The 20,913-nt window shown below is 43.0% G+C and overlaps 1 protein-coding gene across 1 annotated transcript in view; it reads right to left on the bottom strand.

Moving 5' to 3' along the window:
• Positions 1-20,913, bottom strand: part of LOC132875498 (astrotactin-2-like) — a 908,673-nt gene that overhangs the window by 319,730 nt on the left and 568,030 nt on the right. Inside the window, exon 11 of the mRNA XM_060912306.1 lies at positions 1,543-1,693. Coding sequence (XP_060768289.1) covers positions 1,543-1,693 — 151 coding nt within the window. The remainder of the gene's footprint in view (positions 1-1,542; positions 1,694-20,913) is intronic.

Here is a 20,913-nt window from a genome sequence, read left to right as displayed (position 1 = left end):
TGTCATTATTAGTATTATTATTATACATTTATATATATATATATATATATATATATATATATATATATATATATATATATATATATATATATATTAGTTATTAGTTATTATGCCTTTGCGTTGTGTTGCCGGCTTTTGCTCCAAAACCTACAAGGATGGGGTAAGTTTATTCAAGTTTCCCAGAGATCCCGAGCTGCATGCGAAGTGGGTGAAGCAAGTCAGGCGCACTCGTGACAAGTGGGAGCCCTCACCAACATCTGTCCTGTGCTCTGAACACTTCGATTTGGATTGTTTTGACACCCTTCCCAGCTTAAAAGAATCTCTTGGGTGTGCAGTTCAGCACAAACGTGTGTTACTACCATCAGCAGTGCCTACACAGTGTTGCCAGATTGGGATTTTTCCCGCCCAGTTGAGCGGTTTCAAGTGCATTTTGGTGGGTTTTGAACATATTTTGGGCTGGAAAACGTCAGCAGTATCTGTATCAGATACTGCTGAAGTTTTCCAGCCCAAAATATGTTCAAAACCCACCAAAATGCACTTGAAACCGCTCAACTGGGCGGGAAAAATCCCAATCTGGCAACACTGCCAGTATTCCGGAGGGGGTCTACTAGTAGCTATGCCGGATCCAAAGACAGTCCTCCTGTCAGAACATGTGTTGTGAAACGACATAAGATAAAGGTACGTAGAGCTATAGATTCTACATGATAATCATAAATGTAATCATAAAGTCGGCGTGATATCAGTCATGTATTTGCTTGTGAAAGCTTGCGGCTTTCATGTAACTGCCGCCTAGCAACGAGAGGCAAAGGGTAAAGAGGGTAGGCTATCATAGATTCTATTCGGAAGAGATCAACACAATTCTAGACTCCCAGAAGAGGAAGAGCTAGCACTAGAGAGTTCACCGGCGTTTTCATGCGCCATTTCCATTGAGTAGAACAGCCAGTGAACCGCAGCGTGTTCTCCCGCTGACGTCACAGCATAGCCGCGAGCCACGGACCCAGTTTTCTTGCGCTGTGCAATTAAAAGTTGGATATTTGCGTAACAACAGCTTCTTTTCACGTAATTATAACAGAAATCTAACATGTTTGCCATGTTGTATAGTTTATTTAAGAAATTGCATAGAGTCATGTTCGTGTCATCAGACCTTTAAACTTGATCTTAAGGCATTGAACTTCCGATATGTAAAAGTAAAAAATAATAATATTCATGTAGTTGTATATAAGCTTTTAAACTTGGACTTTATCATTAAAGCTCAACTACGTGGAAGAATCAATGTTATATTATTGTTGTTGTTGCAACAATCATCCTCATTCATTTCTTCCTGCTTCTATTTCCACTTCCAGCTGTGCACACATCTGTCATGAAAAGGATCAGCAGGCATGAGAAGGGATTTCAGAGATCCATTATCACTTATTTTTTTTTAATTATAATTAAGATTGAAGTAAGCACTGATTTTGTGTTTTGATCTACACTTAATCAGTCGGATGAAGATGTTCGATTGTCGGAGTGGAATAGAAGCGGAGGGTTAACACGACTTCTCACCATGCAGCCTGTAGAATCGAGCCGTCTGTCAGAAACACACTTGAAGTTCTTCCTGCAGCCGCCGTTGTCCTTGGAGCAGTCTCTGACCGGGCCGAATGACGCCAGCAAATCGTCCACTGTCTCAAAGTGCGTGGACATCATGGCTTCCTCCCTGGAGACGGAACACAGACGAACGAGAGTTAGGAGCTTTCAGGGAACAACAAAGCGAGATGAGATCATGGGGTCAACAGCAATAACAGGAGGACACACTGTGGACATGGTGACATTTACAGCAACTACAAACACAGCAGAGGGAATTAAAGAAAGAGAGGAAGGAAGGAAGGAAGGAAGGAAGGAAGGAATGGAGGAAGGAAAAGAAAGAACTTATAAATGCATTTTGATAAGAAGCATTTAGATATTTCAGATTTCTTTATCATAATTGCAGAGGCAAAGGCTGGATCGAGCACCAAGATAGCACGTCTGTCTTCGCCTTCACACTAATATCCTGTATAACAGACAATTAGAACAGATGATGATGAAGATTTGTCTCCTAATAGACCTGTGATTAAAAAAATGGACTATATTCTACATGATTGACGTCATTATCTCAACTCATGACGCAATATATATATTTTTTTAATGTGTGATTTTTTTTGTGTGATCAAGCTTACCTTGTAAACCAGATTCATGGTTTGCAGCCACAAGGTGGTGCAAGCACTACGTTTACAGCTTGTCTGTGCATCCGAGATTTTAGTGAGTTAGCGAGATGCGCTACATCGCCAAAAGTACATTGACACCTGACTATCATATCCACATGTCCTTGTTGAACGTCCCATTCTAGATTTATTAATTTGCGTGAGCAGCGGTAGCACAAATTGTTACTCTCACTCAGGATCTTTCTACTTTATTTTTCTTCTTCTTCTAACGGTTTTTAGGATGCTATTTCTCCCTGTCTTCAACCAATCATCACCAAATTTCACATGAAGAATACTTCTGGGCTGAATTACATCGCTATGACTTTCGGTGCTGATCTGGATCACTGAACCAGAATGATGTATGTATAGGGTACAGGGACCAGACGTTCCAGTTTGTAAGAGCTAGTGCAAATCACTGTGACTTCAGTCACAATATCTATCAAGTTATTATTCTCCTAACATTTTTTAGGACACTTTTTCTCCCTCAGTTTTCAACCAATCACCAAATTTTACATGAAGAATACCTCTAGGCTGAATTACATTGCTATGACTTTTGGTGCTGATCTGGATCACCCAACTGGAAGGATCTATGAAAAACTGGCTTTCTTTCAATCAGTTGTAACTCTGTTAGGAAGCCATGGCCTAATGGTTAGAGAAGCAGCTTTAGGACCAAAAGGTTGCTGGTTCAATTCCCTAGACCAGCAGGACTGGCTGAAGTGCCCTTGAGTGAGGCACCTAACCCCCAACTGCTCCAGCAAGACTGGTGGCATACCTTATATCTGATTAACCAAAGAAAAGCTGATGATATGATCATCAGTTTGGGTGGTACCTGACCTAAAATAATTGTCAATTTTCATGATTTTTTCAATCAGTTTTTTATTTATTTTGTTCAGGTTAGCTAGCGCAAATCACTGTGACTTTAGTCACAGTATCTATCTAGTTCCCCCTTTGCTGTTATAATGAGCTCCACTCTTCCGAGAAGGCTTTCGATTAGATTTTGAAGCATAGCTGTAGGCTGGAGGGATGTGTGTTCATCCAGCCACAAGACCATTAGTGAGAAGACCAGGGGTGCAGTCGGTGTTCCACTTCATCCCAAAGGTGCCCAAAGGGGTTGAGATTAGGGCTCTGTGCAGGATACTCAAGTTCTTTCATTCCAAATTTGCCTTCAAACAATTTCTTCTTCATGGAGTTTGCTTTGTGCACATGGTTTTGGATTCTTAGTTCCAGTGAAGGGAAATTGCAATGCTACAGCAAACAAAAACATTCTCGATAATGTGGCAAGAGTTTAGGGAAGAACCACATAGTCAAGTCAACTTTATTGTCAGATATGCTATACATGCTCGACATACAGCAAAGATGAAATTTCAGTCTCTCTGACCCATGGTGCAAACAGGCAATGCAATAAATAAAAATAGAATAATTGAAATAAACAATATAAACAGTATAAACACTCTAGATAAGAACTAGACATAGACTAAACACTCATATATATATATATATATATATATATATATATATATATATATATATATATATATATACACACACACACACACACACACACACACACACACACACATTGGAGCAAATAAACAGTCAAGTGCACTTGAGGTATAGCAGGTAAACATGAAGCAGTATAAACAATAAACTAATAGCTGTTAAGGTGAGGTAGTGCGGAATAGTGAAAATGAGCGAGGTAAAGTGAAATGTGCAGTCCCTGAGTTCAGTGTGCAAATGAACGTTGTGTGTGTGTGTGTGTGTGTGTGTGTGTGTGTGTGTGTGTGTGTGTGTGTGTGTGTGTGTTGGGGGGGGAGATTGTGAGGGTGACATGTCAGATGCTGAAGGGGAGGCAGGGGGGCAGGAGCAGAACAGGGAGGGAGTTGAGCCTCCTGACCGCCTGGTGAAAGAAACTGTCCTTGAGCCTGCTGGTTTTGGCCCGGAGACTCCACAGTCTCCTCCCCGACGGCAGCAGACTGAAGAGGCTGTGAGATGGGTGGGCGGGGTCACTTGCAATCCTGATGGCTTTGCAGGTGAGATGGGAGTTATAGATATCCATAAGAGAAGGGAGAGAGACACCAATGAGCCTCTCAGCTGCTCTCACAATGCGCTGCAGAGTCTTTCAGCAGGACACGGTGCAGGCGCCATACCACACAGTAATGCAGCTGGTCAGGATGTTCTCGATGGTGCCTCTGTAGAATGTGTGCATGATGGGGGCCGGGACTCTTGCTCTCCTCAGTTTGCGGAGGAAGTACAGACACTGTTGGGCTTTTTTGGCCAGTGATGCGGTGTTGTTGCTCCAGGACAGGTCTTCAGAGATGTGCACACCCAGAAACTTGTTGCTGCTCACCCTCTCCACTGCAGCACCATCGATAGTTAGTGGAGCATGCTGGGTGTGCTCTCTCCTGAAGTCCACAACAATCTCCTTCGTCTTCTCCACATTCAGGCGGAGATTGTTGTCCTTGCACCACATGGCCAAGCGGCTCACCTCACTCCTGTAGATTGTCTCATTGCCATTGTTGATGAGACCCACCACAGTCATGTCATCCGCAAACTTAATGAAGAGATTAGAGCTGGATGTTGGTGTGCAGTTGTGGGTCAGCAGAGTGAAGAGGAGGGGGCTCAGCACACATCTTTGGGGGGCCCCCGTGATCAATGTGATGGTGCTGGAGGAGTTGCTGCTGACCCGTACAGCCTGTGGTCTCCCCATCAGGAAGTCCAGCAGCCAGTTGCACAGGGAGGTGTTGAGTCCCAGCTGGTCCAGTTTATGAATGAGCTGCTGAGGAATGATTGTGTTGAATGCTGAGCTAAAGTCTATGAACAGCATTCTGACATACGAGTCTTTTTTCTCCAGGTGGGTGAGGGCTGAGTGGAGGGCAGTGAAGATGGTGTCATCGGTCGAACGGTTGGACTGATATGCAAACTGGAAAGGGTCCAGGGCGAGGGGGGCAGACTTGATATGCCGCATGACTAGCCGATCGAAGCACTTCATGAGGATGGGAGTGAGTGCGACAGGGCGGTAGTCATTGAAGCAGGAGGGAGATGGCTTCTTCGGGACCGGGATGATGGTGGTGGATTTGAGGCATGTGGGGACAACAGCCTGGCTCAACAAGATGTTGAAGATGTCTGTAAAGACATCTGTGAGCTCCTCGGCACAGTCTCTCAGGACACAACCAGGAATGTTATCAGGACCCGGGGCTTTCCGTGCATTTGTCGTCCTGAGAGCTCTCCTCACGCTGTCTGGGGACAGCGTCAACACCTGGTCACCGGGAGGTGGTGGGGTCTTCTGTGCCATGGTGCTGTTGTCTGCCTCAAAGCGAGCGAATAAGTCGTTCAACTGATTCAGCAGTGAGGTGGAGTTATCACAGGTCTGCGGCAAGGGCTTGTAGTCTGTGATGGTCTGAATCCCCCGCCACAGGTTCCTGGTGTCTCTGCTGTCATTGAAGTAGACAGCAATGTTCCTGGAATACTGTCTCTTGGCCACCCTGATGCCTCATGACAGATTGGCCCTAGCTGTCCTCAGGCCCACCTCGTCCCCAGTTCTGAAGGCGGCGTTCTGAGCCCTCAGGAGCCTGTGGACTTCCCCTGTCAGCCATGGCTTCTGATTGGCCTGAATGGAGATGGTTCTGGTGACTGTAACATCGTCCATGCACTTCCTCATGTAGGCAGTGACGGTCTCCATGTACTCCTGGAGATCTGTAGTGTTGTTGTAGGTGGCTGCCTGTCTGAACATGCTCCAGTCAGTGGTAGAAAAACAGTCCTGGAGTGCCTCTGAGGACCCCTCTGGCCACACACGTATCTGATTTGTAGCTGGTTTGGTGACTTTAACCAGTGGCCTGTATGCTGGCATTAGCATAACAGTGGAGTGATCTGAGGCCCCAAGGTGGGGTAGGGGTAGGGCTTTGTAGGCGCCTCTATGCATGGTGTAAACATTGTCCAGAGTATTGTTTCCATGTGTGGGAAAGTTGATATGTCCATAGAGTTTTGGAAACACGCTTTTGGGGTTTGCATGGTTGAAATCCCCAGCCAGGATGAGGAAAGCATCTGGGTGGGCTGTCTGCTGCTCACTGATGTGCTGATAGAGTTCATTCATTGCTTCACTCCTGTTGTTATTGGAGCCGGGAGGGATGTATATTGCTACCAGCAATATGGCTGTAAATTCCCTCGGCAGGTAGAATGGCCGGCACTTAATAACTATAAACTCCACCAGTGGTGAGCAGTGTTTGCAGACCACAGCAGCATCGCAGCACCAGGCATCACTGATGTAAACACAGAGTCCTCCACCACGAGTCTTCCCCCCCTCAACTAGCGCTCTGTCTGACCGGTAGCATGTTAGTCGGGTTAGCTGAATGGCACAGTCCGGGACGCCGTCATTAAGCCATGTTTCCACAAACATGAGGACACAACACTCACTCACAGACTTAGAAGATGAGCGGAGCAGGCGGACATAATCCAGCTTGTTATCCAGCAAGCGTACGTTGGCCAGAGTGATGGTAGGGATAGCTCGCCACTGTGGGCTGGATGCAGGAGTGGGGGTCGGTGGTTGAGCAGGCCTCCGGAGCAAACCGTAATCACATAGCACTTCCGTGTCCGCTGGATTTATATCCATGAAATATTGGTGTATTGGCCAGGAGTGCACATACTGACATCCTATTTGAAGTATTTCTGAAGTATTAAGGGTATTTCTGGCATACAGAAGGACCAGAAGTAACCAGAAGGACAAGATGAAGTCAACTTGTTGGTGGCCATGACACACTAGTTGACACCATCCTTGTTGAGTTCTACTTGTTTTTATCAAACGTGTTTCTCATTACTCTCACTGTGTTTCAAACCAGGGCTGTAATCATGATCACCATGGGTAAGTCGAAGATCAGGACTGCACCTGAATTCTCAGTGTGTCCTAAGAATGGTTTAGTCCCTACTACCCAACCATAACTGGAGTGTGTTATACGAGTATGCAAATGAGTAGTAAGGACACAGTTTGGACGTACTCCGCCAGCAGCCATCTTACCTGTCCTGATCCAGATGTTCACATATGACATATACATGTGTATGCTGGGGAAATAAAAAAAAATTATATGTATATATACACACATACACACACACACATTTGTACACCCCTGCAACACCGGCTTCATTTCAGAAAACCACCTTCTTTCTATTTTCCCCAGGGAAATTCTTCTTCTTCTGTTATTCAGAAGCTGCAGCTGAATTATGGAATGGTATAGTGTAGTATAGTGCTGTGTAGTATGTGGGGTGGCATGGTGGTGTAGTGGTTAGCACTGCTGCCTCACAGCAGGAAGGTTCCAGGTTCAAACTTCATGGCTAGTGGGGGGGCCTTTCTGTGTGGAGTTTGCATGTTCTCCCCGTGTCTGTGTGGGTTTCCTCCAGGTGCTCCAGTTTCCTCCCACAGTCCAAAGACATACAGTTAAATTGCCCATAGGTGTGAATGGTTGTTTCCCAAGCCCAGAAGTGGGAGGGTTATGGAAGGAAGGGCATCTGGTGTAAAACTATGCTCCATGACATGTGGATCAGTAGGGTCCACATGGACCCTGACCTGGCAATAGTGCTGGACAAGGAAGAAGTGTAGTGGGGCATGTTTGCATACTAGAGGTGTAGTAGATTATCTGGGTACCGTTTCACTCCTATTAAATGCATGTTAAGTATTCGGATACAGCCCAGGACTAGCCGAGATCGAGTCAAGATCATGGCTGAAAACCATTTCCAAGCTGTTAGCTTCATTTATGCATTGTTCCAAGAATTAGGCAGTTTTCTAGAAGAAAGAACTTGGTGCATTCAAAAAGAAAAGACAACACAAACATTATTTCTTCCAAACTCTCGGTCAAGCCCGTGACCACATTTAGCAAGTGCCCAAGACAGAGACAAGTCCAGTTCAAGTCAATACAGAAAACACCACAAACATCACTGGACTCTACTAAGAAAGGCCAAGTCATAATGTTGCACCAGAATAGCAGGCAAGTCGGTGCACTCCTGACTGAAGAGCATCAACTGTAATGAAATGACTGAGTAATGTGAAAAAGCATTGCAGTAATGTGATTACTGATGAAGCGGAAAGATGCCAAATAGTGCCTACAGATAGAAACTTGGCGAGACTTTGCAGATGATGTTGTCACATCCCTTTCTCTATGCCGAGGTCATCTCGGTCATCGTTAATTCACTATATATTCTGACCTTGATGGAGTCTTTGAAATCTTATACAAGCATCATAGAACAGATCCAAGCTTCACATATCACACTTGAACACTAACATACAAGCAGAAAAAGACTAATAATGCAGATCAAGACAAGGACACTTGTATATATTTTATGCACACTAGCATACTTGCCTACTAATACACTTGTACTGTATGTAATCTACCATATTAGAGTACATACTAGCCTACAGGCATACCTGTATACAGTAAGTTCTAATGCAAAGCCAAAAAAGGGCAAAAAAGATATTTGTGAAGCTGCATCATATTTGCATGCAATGATACTTTCACACTCACATACTAGCACATTTGCAAACCTGGTCACTTGTATTCCATCATACTTCCAAACTTGCATAGTTGTGTTACTTGAACACACTCATACTTATATACTCACAGAAACAGACCAGGCAAGGCCAAGGTCACACTTCAATACTAGCATACTAATAGCACCCTCATATACTAGCATTCATGCAAACCCTACAACAGAAACAGATCAATCATAATGGTCCACCAATTAATGCATGCTATCACACTTGCATACGAGCACAAGCATACCTTCATAGTTGCTCAATTGCATAATAGACTTCTAGCCTACTATTAACATATATGAATACTCAGGGCTGCCAACTTTTCGAAATTCCTTGGAGTGAGATTTTTTTTTTTTTTGGGGGGGGGGTCGACGGCAAAATTTTTCCGCACACCATGCAGTAAGTGGGAATTTTGTATTCAGTTTGATATTCACTTGTCCCCCTGCATTCTGGTGTTTTGTTTGTGGGTCATCCAGCTAGAGATGGACAATGGGGGGGGGGGGGGGGGGGGGGGGGGTGAGATTTTGGATTTAGTAGATGTTCCTGCATTCTGGTGGATTTTTGGAGTGGCCTGCTGTGCCATACCTACATTCTTACACACCCTGACTTGCCAGGCCTTCAGCTTGTGGCCAACAAAAGCACCAAGTTTTGGCTTAAAAGCCCCCACACTAGAAAACTACAGATGACTGCCAATGTTCCTGTAGCCCTATAGACCTGTGTTTCAGATTTAAAGGCAAGTTCATGTTTGAAAATATTTCATCAGCTAAGCCTAAACACCTTCTGAATTGAAACTAAATGTTAAGTTTTTAATAACTGTTGCAAAAAATAAGATTGTCCCTCACTGACTATTCATTATGCATTTAAGGGCTTTCCCCACCACTGGGTTCAGCAGAAGATTGGCATGGGGAAAAATATCAACAGCAAAAGAACAAATAAAATGCTTAAACAGTAAGCAAAATGTGCATGTGCTACAAGAAACATTAAAATGATTAAGTTTGAACAGTATTGAAACACAAAAAGCTGAACCTTGGCCATAGGTGGGAATGTGCACACAAAGTTGGGCTTAAAAATTTTGGTCATACTTAAATAAGCTATATTAATATATTTCTTATTAATTTATTTCTTATCTATGTTTCTTATTAGTAATAGAGCATTCATCAGGGCCTGTTATCTGACAAATATTCTCTACCTGTCTTGCCCTCTTTGAAACCCTGTCTCCTCAGTATATTGTTCTCTGTCTTTTTTTTTTTTTTTAATTATTCACAAGTTCAAGTTCTTTGATATTACAGGTGACCATTAGCCTGGCAAGCCAGACTAAATGTGAATATTTAGTCTGGCCTCGATCCGTAGACATTTCCAAAGGGGGTGGGAGGAACAAACCGCTGTCTTTCAAACTGTCTCTGTGCGTATAGGCCAACGCTCTGACCAATCAGCGCAACAGTGACTGTGACGTAGTCAGAGCGACAGAAAGCAGTGGGGGAGGCCTTGAAATAAATAATTTTTCAAAATGCGTATTAATTAATAAACAGGTTCTAGATATTAAGAAGTTTGGAGATAATGACCACAAGTTTGGAGTCTGTACCACATACACATTTTTTTCCAAGTGTTTTTCAAGGGTTTGCTTAAACTGTTTTTGAGAGTTTTTATTTAGTGGTGTTTGGTGAAATAATTTCCCTTAAATTTAAAATAACGGGAAAATAAGAAACAATCAAAAAGTAATGTTTCAAAGCTGTTTATTAATTCTTCGTACTGCACAAACTAGCCCCATCCTTTTGGCTACGAGCGGAGCCAGCTGGTAGATCAGACTTTTGCCATAGCCGGTCGGCAAAACAGCGAAAACGTCCTTCTTGAAAAGGAATGAGCGGAGAGCCTCTTCCTGCTCATGTTTCAACGAAAACTCCAAGTCTAATTCTTCTAAAACTGATTCCAAAGTGGAGTCAAACGCGCGCTGTTCACTAGCCCGTAGCCATCTTTCCTGTTGTGCTTTCTCCAGCGTCGCGCAGCCTTGTCGTCACTCCTGCAAAAGCCCGCCCAAAGAATCCAAACAAAAACCTTGCGTTGTGATTGGCGGGCACGATTTGATGCCCGGGGTGTTTTTGTTTATATGGTGCGAGGCTAGACCCACTCGCTAGGCAAAAATATTTTTGGCCGCTAGGCGGGTGGGTCTAGTTTACTAGGCTAGGTGACCATGCTTTATTTACTTTAACTGAGCAATTACATACATCATAAATAATTAAAAATAAATACCCTGTAAATAAACAATAGGTGTGGTGGCTAATGGCTCTTCTTGCATTTGTAATATTATCTCTTACTTGCTTTATTTTACAACATTTCCAGTATGGCTTCAAATAAAGTCATAAAGTATGATAACATACAGTAAACAAACTAAAAATGCGCCTTAATAAACGTGTGCTAAGGAGGTGCTCTCCCGTGCTGCTTGTTGGGGAAGATAGAGGCTGTGGCACGACAGGAGGCCTATAATGATTTAGCATGCCTAGTACACAGCTCTCGATATGGCATTAAATATTCTCACAACACTTATAGGCTAAAACGATTAAGACACTTTATATAAGTTCATAATTACGCCAGTAACACCACACATTGGCGTGCATATGCACAAACCTGTCTTGTGCACAACTTGTGCACAATAGGACACTTGCATACTAGCAAACTTGCATTAGTATACTTGAACATTCACAAACTTTGCAACACAAACAGATCGCAAGTATGCATCCAACAAGTAATGCATACTTGCATACTATCATACATGCTAAGTAGCATACTAGAAAACTTTTATAAGGGGCGGCAGGGTGGTGTAGTGGTTAGCACTGTCGCCTCACAGCAAGAAGGTTCGGGGTTCGAACCCAGCGGCTGGCGAGGGCCTTTCTGTGTGGAGTTTGCATGTTGTCTGTGTGGGTTTCCTCTGGTTTCCCCCACAGTCCAAAGACATGCAATTAGGTTAACATGGGGCGGCCTTGGGCTGAAGTGCCCTTGAACAAGGTACCGAACCCATGACTGCTCCCCGGGTGCTGTAGTGTGGCTGCTCACTGCTCTGAGTGTGTGTGTGTGTGTGTGTTCACTGCTTCAGATGGGTTAAATACAGAGGATGAATTTAAGTTCGCTGTGCTTGAAGTGTGCATGTGACAAATAAAGGTTTCTTCTTCTTCATAATAGCATACTTCCATGCTAGCATACTTTTAAGCATTCTGGCATACTTGAACACTATTAGCATGCGTTCATACCTGCACAGTTACCTATTAGCATACTTGCACACTAGCACCTTTGCAAACCCCACAACACAAACAGACTAATCATCAATTAAAGCATACTTGCATGGTTTATAATTTGCAAACTTACTTTGCATACTTCTATGCTAGAATGCGTTCTAGTCTTCTAGAACACACGAGGACACTAGTGTTCTTGCACAGCTTATAACTTGCATACTTGCACGCTTACTTTATGCTAGTAAGCTAGCGTTCTATCATACTTTGCACCAGAAAGTAGCTCAATCATAAGTGTTTCGTGATTAATTGAGATAAAGCATGAGGTGTTTGTAAAACTAACTCACACTTGCATACTATTATACTACATACAGTACATACTAGCACACTTACACACTAGCATACTTTCATACATTGTAGTGGATGGACATGTGGTTTCTTTTTGTCCAAATTTGTTTTATTTCAAGGAAACATTATGCTGGTTTGGAGATTTTACACACTAAAGGACAGACACGTGGATGTAGAAAATGAGAGAGAGAGAGAGAGAGAGAGAGAGAGAGAGAGAGAAGTCAGACTAGTCATGATGTATGTACACACAGTCTCTGGGTGTTTTTACTGCACATGATCAGAGTCGGATGTGACACGTCTGATCATATCGGCGGTGCCTAATAAAGACGAAGGCACCAATAAAGTGAGAGTGAATGTGACAGACTCGAGAAGGATAAGAGGAAAGCCTCAGAATAAAGGAATCTAAATGTCACTGGAACACAGAACACGCTGCGGAAGAGAGAAAGATTTAAAATAAAGCCTCAGTGTAACATCTCAGTGTGTACGCTCATACAGTAGGGTACAAACCTCTCTGTCTGCGAGCTATAACATTTTATTGCGTCTGTTTTGAAAACTAATTTGACAAATAATTCTCTGACATCAGTAAGAACAATAACAGTAGTGTTGGTAGTCCGTCGGCTCCTGTGTGTCCATGTGAACAGAGTCAGTATCTGGCATTAGGAGTTAATAAAAGCAGTTGATACAGTGCTAAAAGCTGTGCTAGCATTAGACTGAAGAACAAGGCATTGCAATAATTTTATAAAATATGTTAATTCAGAGTCTGCATATTAGGGGCATTAAATATTTATACAGCTACATATATTCAGACCAGGCGGCATGGTGGTGTAGTGGTTAGCGCTGTCACATCACAGCAAGAAGGTCCTGGGTTCGAGCCCCGGGGCCGGCGAGGGCCTTTCTGTGCGGAGTTTGCATGTTCTCCCCGTGTCCGCGTGGGTTTCCTCCGGGTGCTCCGGTTTCCCCCACAGTCCAAAGACATGCAGGTTAGGTTAACTGGTGACTCTAAATTGAGCGTAGGTGTGAATGTGAGTGTGAATGGTTGTCTGTGTCTATGTGTCAGCCCTGTGATGACCTGGCGACTTGTCCAGGGTGTACCCCGCCTTTCGCCCGTAATCAGCTTGCCTGCGACCCTGTAGAAGGATAAAGCAGCTACAGATAATGAGATGAGATATTCAGACCATGTTTTAGTATCTCCAATCAGAGTATGCAAATTACTACAGGTGTAGTACATGACTCCAAGGTTGCTGGACATATCTTTTAGGAGCACTTTAAAAAAAAAAAAGAACTTGCCTTAAAGGTCATAGACAATGGTCGGAGGTGAAACGTAGAATATTGACTTTATTGTCTAGAAAAACCACCCAAAAAGCGAATTCAACCTTCCTAGTGTCTAATTTGCACCCGAAAATTGAATAAAACGGTTAAAATATACTGGTTTGCCCAATTTCCGAAGGTTTGTTTACATCTCACTTCTGCGCACTTTCACCACCAGGGGGCCGTCGTCGTGACGTCATTCAAGGCAAACAGACCGGGAGCAGCTCTGTGTTTACTTGGGAACCGAGCACACGAGTACGGACTTTGGTCGTGAGAGGTTGTGTAAAATGTCTGATAGCAATTTTGAAGTAGGAACTCTCCAAATTGAATATCAAGAAGTGAAACCATATCTGTATGACCCTATGGCGGTTGCGAAGCAATTGGTGAATGTGGCTCACTGGTTTGACCGTGCGGCCTCGGAATCGGACAGCGACTCGGCCGACTCTGATCGCGGTGACACCAGGCCTCAACAAGACTCGCGCCCAAACGATTTATCCTGGTAGTTAGGATAAATTCTTACTTTCGTTGTAATACAAAATAAGAGCCCTTTTGAAGAATAATTAAACCGCCCTCCCTAGTAGATATAGGTAACGATTACTTGACAGTGCGCCAGTAGGCCACATTAGCCTGCCATCCACGGCATTATACTACAACCCCGATTCCAAAAAAGTTGGGACAAAGTACAAATTGTAAATAAAAACGGAATGCAATGATGTGGAAGTTTCAAAATTCCATATTTTATTCAGAATAGAACATAGATGACATATCAAATGTTTAAACTGAGAAATTGTATCATTTAAAGAGAAAAATTAGGTGATTTTAAATTTCATGACAACAACACATCTCAAAAAAGTTGGGACAAGGCCATGTTTACCACTGTGAGACATCCCCTTTTCTCTTTACAACAGTCTGTAAACGTCTGGGGACTGAGGAGACAAGTTGCTCAAGTTTAGGGATAGGAATGTTAACCCATTCTTGTCTAATGTAGGATTCTAGTTGCTCAACTGTCTTAGGACTTTTTTGTCATATCTTCTGTTTTATGATGCACCAAATGTTTTCTATGGGTGAAAGATCTGGACTGCAGGCTGGCCAGTTCAGTACCCGGACCCTTCTTCTACGCAGCCATGATGCTGTAATTGATGCAGTATGTGGTTTGGCATTGTCATGTTGGAAAATGCAAGGTCTTCCCTGAAAGAGACGTCGTCTGGATGGGAGCATATGTTGCTCTAGAACCTGGATATACCTTTCAACACTGATGGTGTCTTTCCAGATGTGTAAGCTGCCCATGCCACACGCACTAATGCAACCCCATACCATCAGAGATGCAGGCTTCTGAAGTGAGCGCTGATAACAACTTGGGTCGTCCTTCTCCTCTTTAGTCCGAATGAGACGGCGTCCCTGATTTCCATAAAGAACTTCAAATTTTGATTCGTCTGACCACAGAACAGTTTTCCACTTTGCCACAGTCCATTTTAAATGAGCCTTGGCCCAGAGAAGACGTCTGCGCTTCTGGATCATGTTTAGATACGGCTTCTTCTTTGAACTATAGAGTTTTAGCTAGCAACGGCGGATGGCACAGTGAATTGTGTTCACAGATAATGTTCTCTGGAAATATTCCTGAGCCCATTTTGTGATTTCCAATACAGAAGCATGCCTGTATGTGATGCAGTGCCCTCTAAGGGCCTGAAGATCACGGGCACCCAGTATGGTTTTCCGGCCTTGACCCTTACGCACAGAGATTCTTCCAGATTCTCTGAATCTTTTGATGATATTATGCACTGTAGATGATGATATGTTCAAACTCTTTGCAGTTTTACACTGTCGAACTCCTTTCTGATATTGCTCCACTATTTGTCGGCGCAGAATTAGGGGGATTGGTGATCCTCTTCCCATCTTTACTTCTGAGAGCCGCTGCCACTCCAAGATGCTCTTTTTATACCCAGTCATGTTAATGACCTATTGCCAATTGACCTAATGAGTTGCAATTTGGTCCTCCAGCTGTTCCTTTTTTGTACCTTTAACTTTTCCAGCCTCTTATTGCCCCTGTCCCAACTTTTTTGAGATGTGTTGCTGTCATGAAATTTCAAATGAGCCAATATTTGGCAGGAAATTTCAAAATGTCTCACTTTCGACATTTGATATGTTGTCTATGTTCTATTGTGAATACAATATCAGTTTTTGAGATTTGTAAATTATTGCATTCCGTTTTTATTTACAATTTGTACTTTGTCCCAACTTTTTTGGAATCGGGGTTGTATTTATAGCCGACTCTAAGCGAGGAAATATCCCTTTGTCTCATTTCCACAATGATTGTACAGGATCCCTCAGGATTCTTGACTTGTCAATTGCAAGCAAAAGTAAAAATGTTTACCTCCAATCTTCTCCTTTTTGCTTGAGCGTTGCTGCTCCGTTTCTTCTTTGATGGCTTGATTTTGTTTCACGTGCACAATCCACTCTCTCCACCTCTTCTCCTCTTCTGGAAAAAAACAACCCTCTGGCTTCACGTACACAATCCACTCTCTCCGCCTCATCTCCTCTTTCGGAAAAAGCCAACCCTCTGGCTTCACGTGCACAACCCACTCGCTCCACCTCTTCTCCTCTTCTGGAAAAAGCCGATCCACTCTCTCTGCCTCTTCTCCTCTCTCGGAAAAAGGTAAAAACTTCTTCCTGAACCGGTCCCGTTGTTACAGTTCACTGCACAATAATAAGGCACGGTTTTTCTTTGGAAATTCCTGAACGCACGTCTGCACTCAAGCCGAACGGCAATGTAAGTAAACGGAAGTGGACTCAACTCAAGCGGTTTGTTTGGCTTAAATGACATCGCGTGCCGAATGGTCACGAAAATAGCCGACAGAAATTTGTCACGATCCGCACTAACTTATTTTAATTATTACTTATTAACAATACTTCTTGGGACCAGAAGAAAATTACAGAGGGTTTTGTAACATATAAAGTTTCAAATGTGCGTAAAATTAAAACCGTTGCCTATGAGCTTTAAAGCATGAAAAAAATAATAAGGGATAGAAAATACGGACCAAAGAAAATAATATCACGTGATCCAGCATGTCTTAAAATATTACTACAGATGTAGTACATGCCTTCATGTTTGTCAGGTATATCTTTAGGAGCACCTAAAAAAGATCTTGCCTTAAAGCACAAAATAATAATAATAATAATAATAATAATAATCAGGAGAGAAAATACAGACTGAAGAAAAGAATAACACATGATCCAGCACGTCTTTAAAAAAATCACTACAGGTGCCTCCAAGGTTGCTGGAGATATCTTTATGAGCACTGAAAAAAAGAGCTTGCCTTAAAGCATGAAAAAAAAAAATAAGGGCTAGAAAATACGGACCGAAGAAAAGAATAGCACGTGATCCAGCACATCTTAAAATATTACTACAGGTGTAGTACATGCCTCCAAGATTGCCAGAGGTATCTTTAGGAGCACTTAAAAAAAAAAAAAAGAACTTGCCTTAAAGTGCAAAAAAAAGGGATAGAAAATACGGACCAAAGAAAAGAATAGCACGTGATACAACACGTCTTAAAAAATTACTACACATGTACAATAGTACATGCCTCTAAGGCTGGCAGAGATATCTTTAGGAGCACCTAAAAAAAGAAGTTGCTTTAAAGCACGAGAAAAAAAAAAGGATAGAAAATACGGACTGAAGAAAAGAATAGCACTTGATCCAGCACATCTTTTTTAAAAAATTGCTAAAAATTCAAGTTTGCAGACTTCAAAGTGACAATATTATTAATTAGTTGTGTCACGTAATGTTTACGTATGAAATATTGACCTCAAATGGCATTCCGAAGTTTTTTTTAAGATGATTTACAGCTAAAACATATGTCAGGATGACATATTGGTGTGACAGGAAACTGCCAGATAGTGACACTGGACTAAATACTGCGCTTCACTTGAGTCGATATCACACAAGAAAAATGCGCTCAAGGTCCAAGGATAGATTGCGCATAACTGAGACACGCCTCTTTTTCCACTCAAACTCCACCCCCGTTTGTGTAACTACCGAATAGCGGTAAAGTCTCTTTTTATAGCAAAGGCCTGAAAATATATTGATGTGCGTACCGTAATTCTGGTGATCCTCATTTTGTCTTTTTGTTGCAACTCTGAATACGTATGAAAATACTTGCGTCATGGCATGCTAATATTAGTTACACGTGTCCACATAAAACACTTGATTCATGGTGTAATGTGTATTGTCGTATTGTGTGTGTTTGTGTTTGAGTGTGTGTATGCCAAGCAGACAATGTCCCTGGCCAGCTCTCTCTGAGCAGGTGTGAGTTCTGATGTGCGACTGCATCATGGGTAATTACGAGCGTCCCTCTTTGTCCAGTCAGACGCTAATCTAATGCAACATGATTTCCCGCAGCAGGAGAGCTGGCACTGTGTCTGTGCTGACCATCAGCATGACCGGCTCGATGGACATTGCGGCCTACAGGTGGCTATTGAGTTTGATAACTAGCAAGTCATTACCTGTGCAATGACACATGAATACACCGCGCTAATAAGAATATGCTAATCTGACTAAAGATCTGTGTGGTTTGATGCTTCCTGATCTTGTTGAGTACATCTGTATCAAGGTAATAAGGTGCAGCTTGTGCACAACACACACTTCTTTAAAAAAATCAATTTAGCAAATAATTCTTCACTCGGCAGAATGCTCGCGACGGGACAGGGGCCGGGGAGGAGGGACGGGCGAAATCTGATTTTCCTTCGAACTCTCAGGGAACGTGGTTGATTGAATCAAGGTCTCGCTTCCTTTCCTGCCAAATAAAAGCCTTTTTGTTTTGTTTTTCTTCTCACAGAGTTTCATAATCTTGACCACACTAGAGCATTTTAATCGCTCCCCTTTGATTCCGTTTCCGTTTCTCGTGATGGCTTAATCAAGTTCCGCAGTGACAGCTATATAGCGAAATAAAGTTAATACTGCATGCATGAAAAAAAACCTCATGCACTCTAGTCACACAATAAAAAATATCTGCTCTTTTTTAGACCCAGGCTTCTAAAAGAAACATGACCATGTGGGTTAAAGGAGCGCAATGGACAGATCTGCTCAGTGAATTTTGAATTATCATGACAACTGAATTAGTTAGAAGGACATCTGTGTGAGCTAGGAATCTTTAGTGTGAGTAATTTTTCTTTTATGACAAAACACTCTCCTACTCATGAGGTAAACATGAACATGGACAATGAATTTCATTCCACATCACCTCAAGGAACATACAAACACCAACCATAGCCTAATGCTTCTCATTTAAACCAAAAAGCTCTATTTTGGTCTCATCCATCCACAAAACATTTTTCCAATAGCCTTCTGCTTGTCCACATGGTCTTTAGCAAATTGCACATGAGCAGCAATGTTCTTTTTGGAGAGCAGTGGCTTTCTCCTTGCAACCCTGCCATGCATACCATTGTTGTTCAGTGTTCTTCTGATGGTGGACTCATGAACATTAGCATTAGCTAATATGAGAGAGGCCTTCAGTTGCTTAGAAGTTACCCTGGGGTCCTTTGTGACCTCGCCGACTATTACACACCTTGCTCTTGGAGTGATCTTTGTTGGTCGACCACTCCTGGGGAGGGTAACAATGGTCTTGAATTTCCTCCATTTGTACACAATCTGTCTGACTGTGGATTGGTGGAGTCCAAACTCTTTAGAGATGGTTTTGTAAGCTTTTCCAGCCTGATGAGCATCAACAACGCTTTTTCTGAGGTCCTCAGAAATCTCCTTTGTTCGTGCCATGTACACATGATACACACCTGGTTGTCATCCCATTGATTGAAAACACCTGACTCTAATTTCACCTTCAAATTAACTGCTAATCCTAGAGGTTCACATACTTTTGTCACTCACAGATATGTAATATTGGATCCATCCATTATCTGTAGTCGCTTATCCTGTACAGGGTCGCAGGCTGGAGCCTATCCCAGCTGACTATGGGTGAGAGGTGGGGTACACCCTGGACAAGTTGCTAGATCATCGCAGGGCTGACACATAGAGACAAACAACCATTCACACCCACACCTACGGTCAATTTAGAGTCACCAGTTAACCTAACCTGCATGTCTTTGGACTGTGGGGGAAACCGGAGCACCCGGAGGAAACCCACATAGACACGGGGAGAACATGCAAACTCCACACAGAAAGGCCCTTGCCAGCTGCTGGGCTCGAACCCAGGACCTTCTTGCTGTGAGGCGACAGTGCTAACCACTACTCCACCATGCTGCCCTACTATTGGATCATTTTCCTCAATAAATAAATGACCAAGTATAATATTTTTGTCTCATTTGTTTAACTGGGTTCTCTTTATCTACTTTTAGGACTTGTCTGAAAATCTGATGTTTTAGGTCATATTTATGCAGAAATATAGAAGATTCTAAAGGGTTCACAAACATTGAAACACCACTGTATGTAGCCTATTTAACTCTAAGTTGTGAATTGTGAGATGCTTTTCTGCTCACCTCGGTTGTAAGCAGTGTTCATTTGAAATACTGTAGCGTGGAAGCCAGGGACGGATCCAGCCCAGGAATCTGACAGATGTACATTTGCAGAAATATTTTCACTAATTTTACTAGATCGCTATGTAGTTTCACAGGGGTGTAGCGGACGCAGAGCCCTTTCTGAAGAGGGCAGCCACAATCTGCTACAACCATGGATCAGCCTGCTATTCGCCCCCGAAGCCCTACGTGAGCACGGCTCACCGAAAACTTTAATATGAGCCCTGACTCCAGTTGCACACACATGCAGGGATTTAAAAATTCATAACCAGACTACCAAAAGTCGCAGCCCCACCAAACTTTCCAGACACTTCTCTTTCCCGAAGACCTTTTGAAACAGCCCAGGCTCAGCTCATTCCTAATACGACCATGGCTCAGTCCATTATTCGCGGTGAATTTTGAATTTCAACCTCTTTCTGGGGTGTTATATTGGTTTGACCTAGATTCTTTGTTGCAGGTCACGCTATACAAAGCATCGTGAGAATACGGGTAATTGGGTCAGGTAAGCATCACCACTTACCACAGGTGGTCGGATCTTGAACCATTGGTCTGTTGGGTGAGCATGGCTTTAGCCCGTGTAGGCAGCTAGTGGTAAAGTAAACAAATGCCCCGTGACCAATGCCAAGTGGTGCACATATATTTCTGACCGATGCACATGCATTGGTTGCATCGGTCTGGATCCATCCCTGCTTGAAGCAGTCTGGTCATTCCCTGACCTCCATTATCAACAAGGTGTTTTTCTGCAGAACGTGCAAGATGTTTATTTTGTTATTTTGCACAG

The sequence above is a fragment of the Neoarius graeffei genome, chromosome 28, assembly GCF_027579695.1.
Source record: "Neoarius graeffei isolate fNeoGra1 chromosome 28, fNeoGra1.pri, whole genome shotgun sequence".
In the NCBI taxonomy this organism is placed as follows: domain Eukaryota; kingdom Metazoa; phylum Chordata; class Actinopteri; order Siluriformes; family Ariidae; genus Neoarius; species Neoarius graeffei.
The sequence above is the reverse complement of the archived record's forward strand: the minus strand, read 5'-3'. Positions and strand labels throughout refer to the sequence as shown.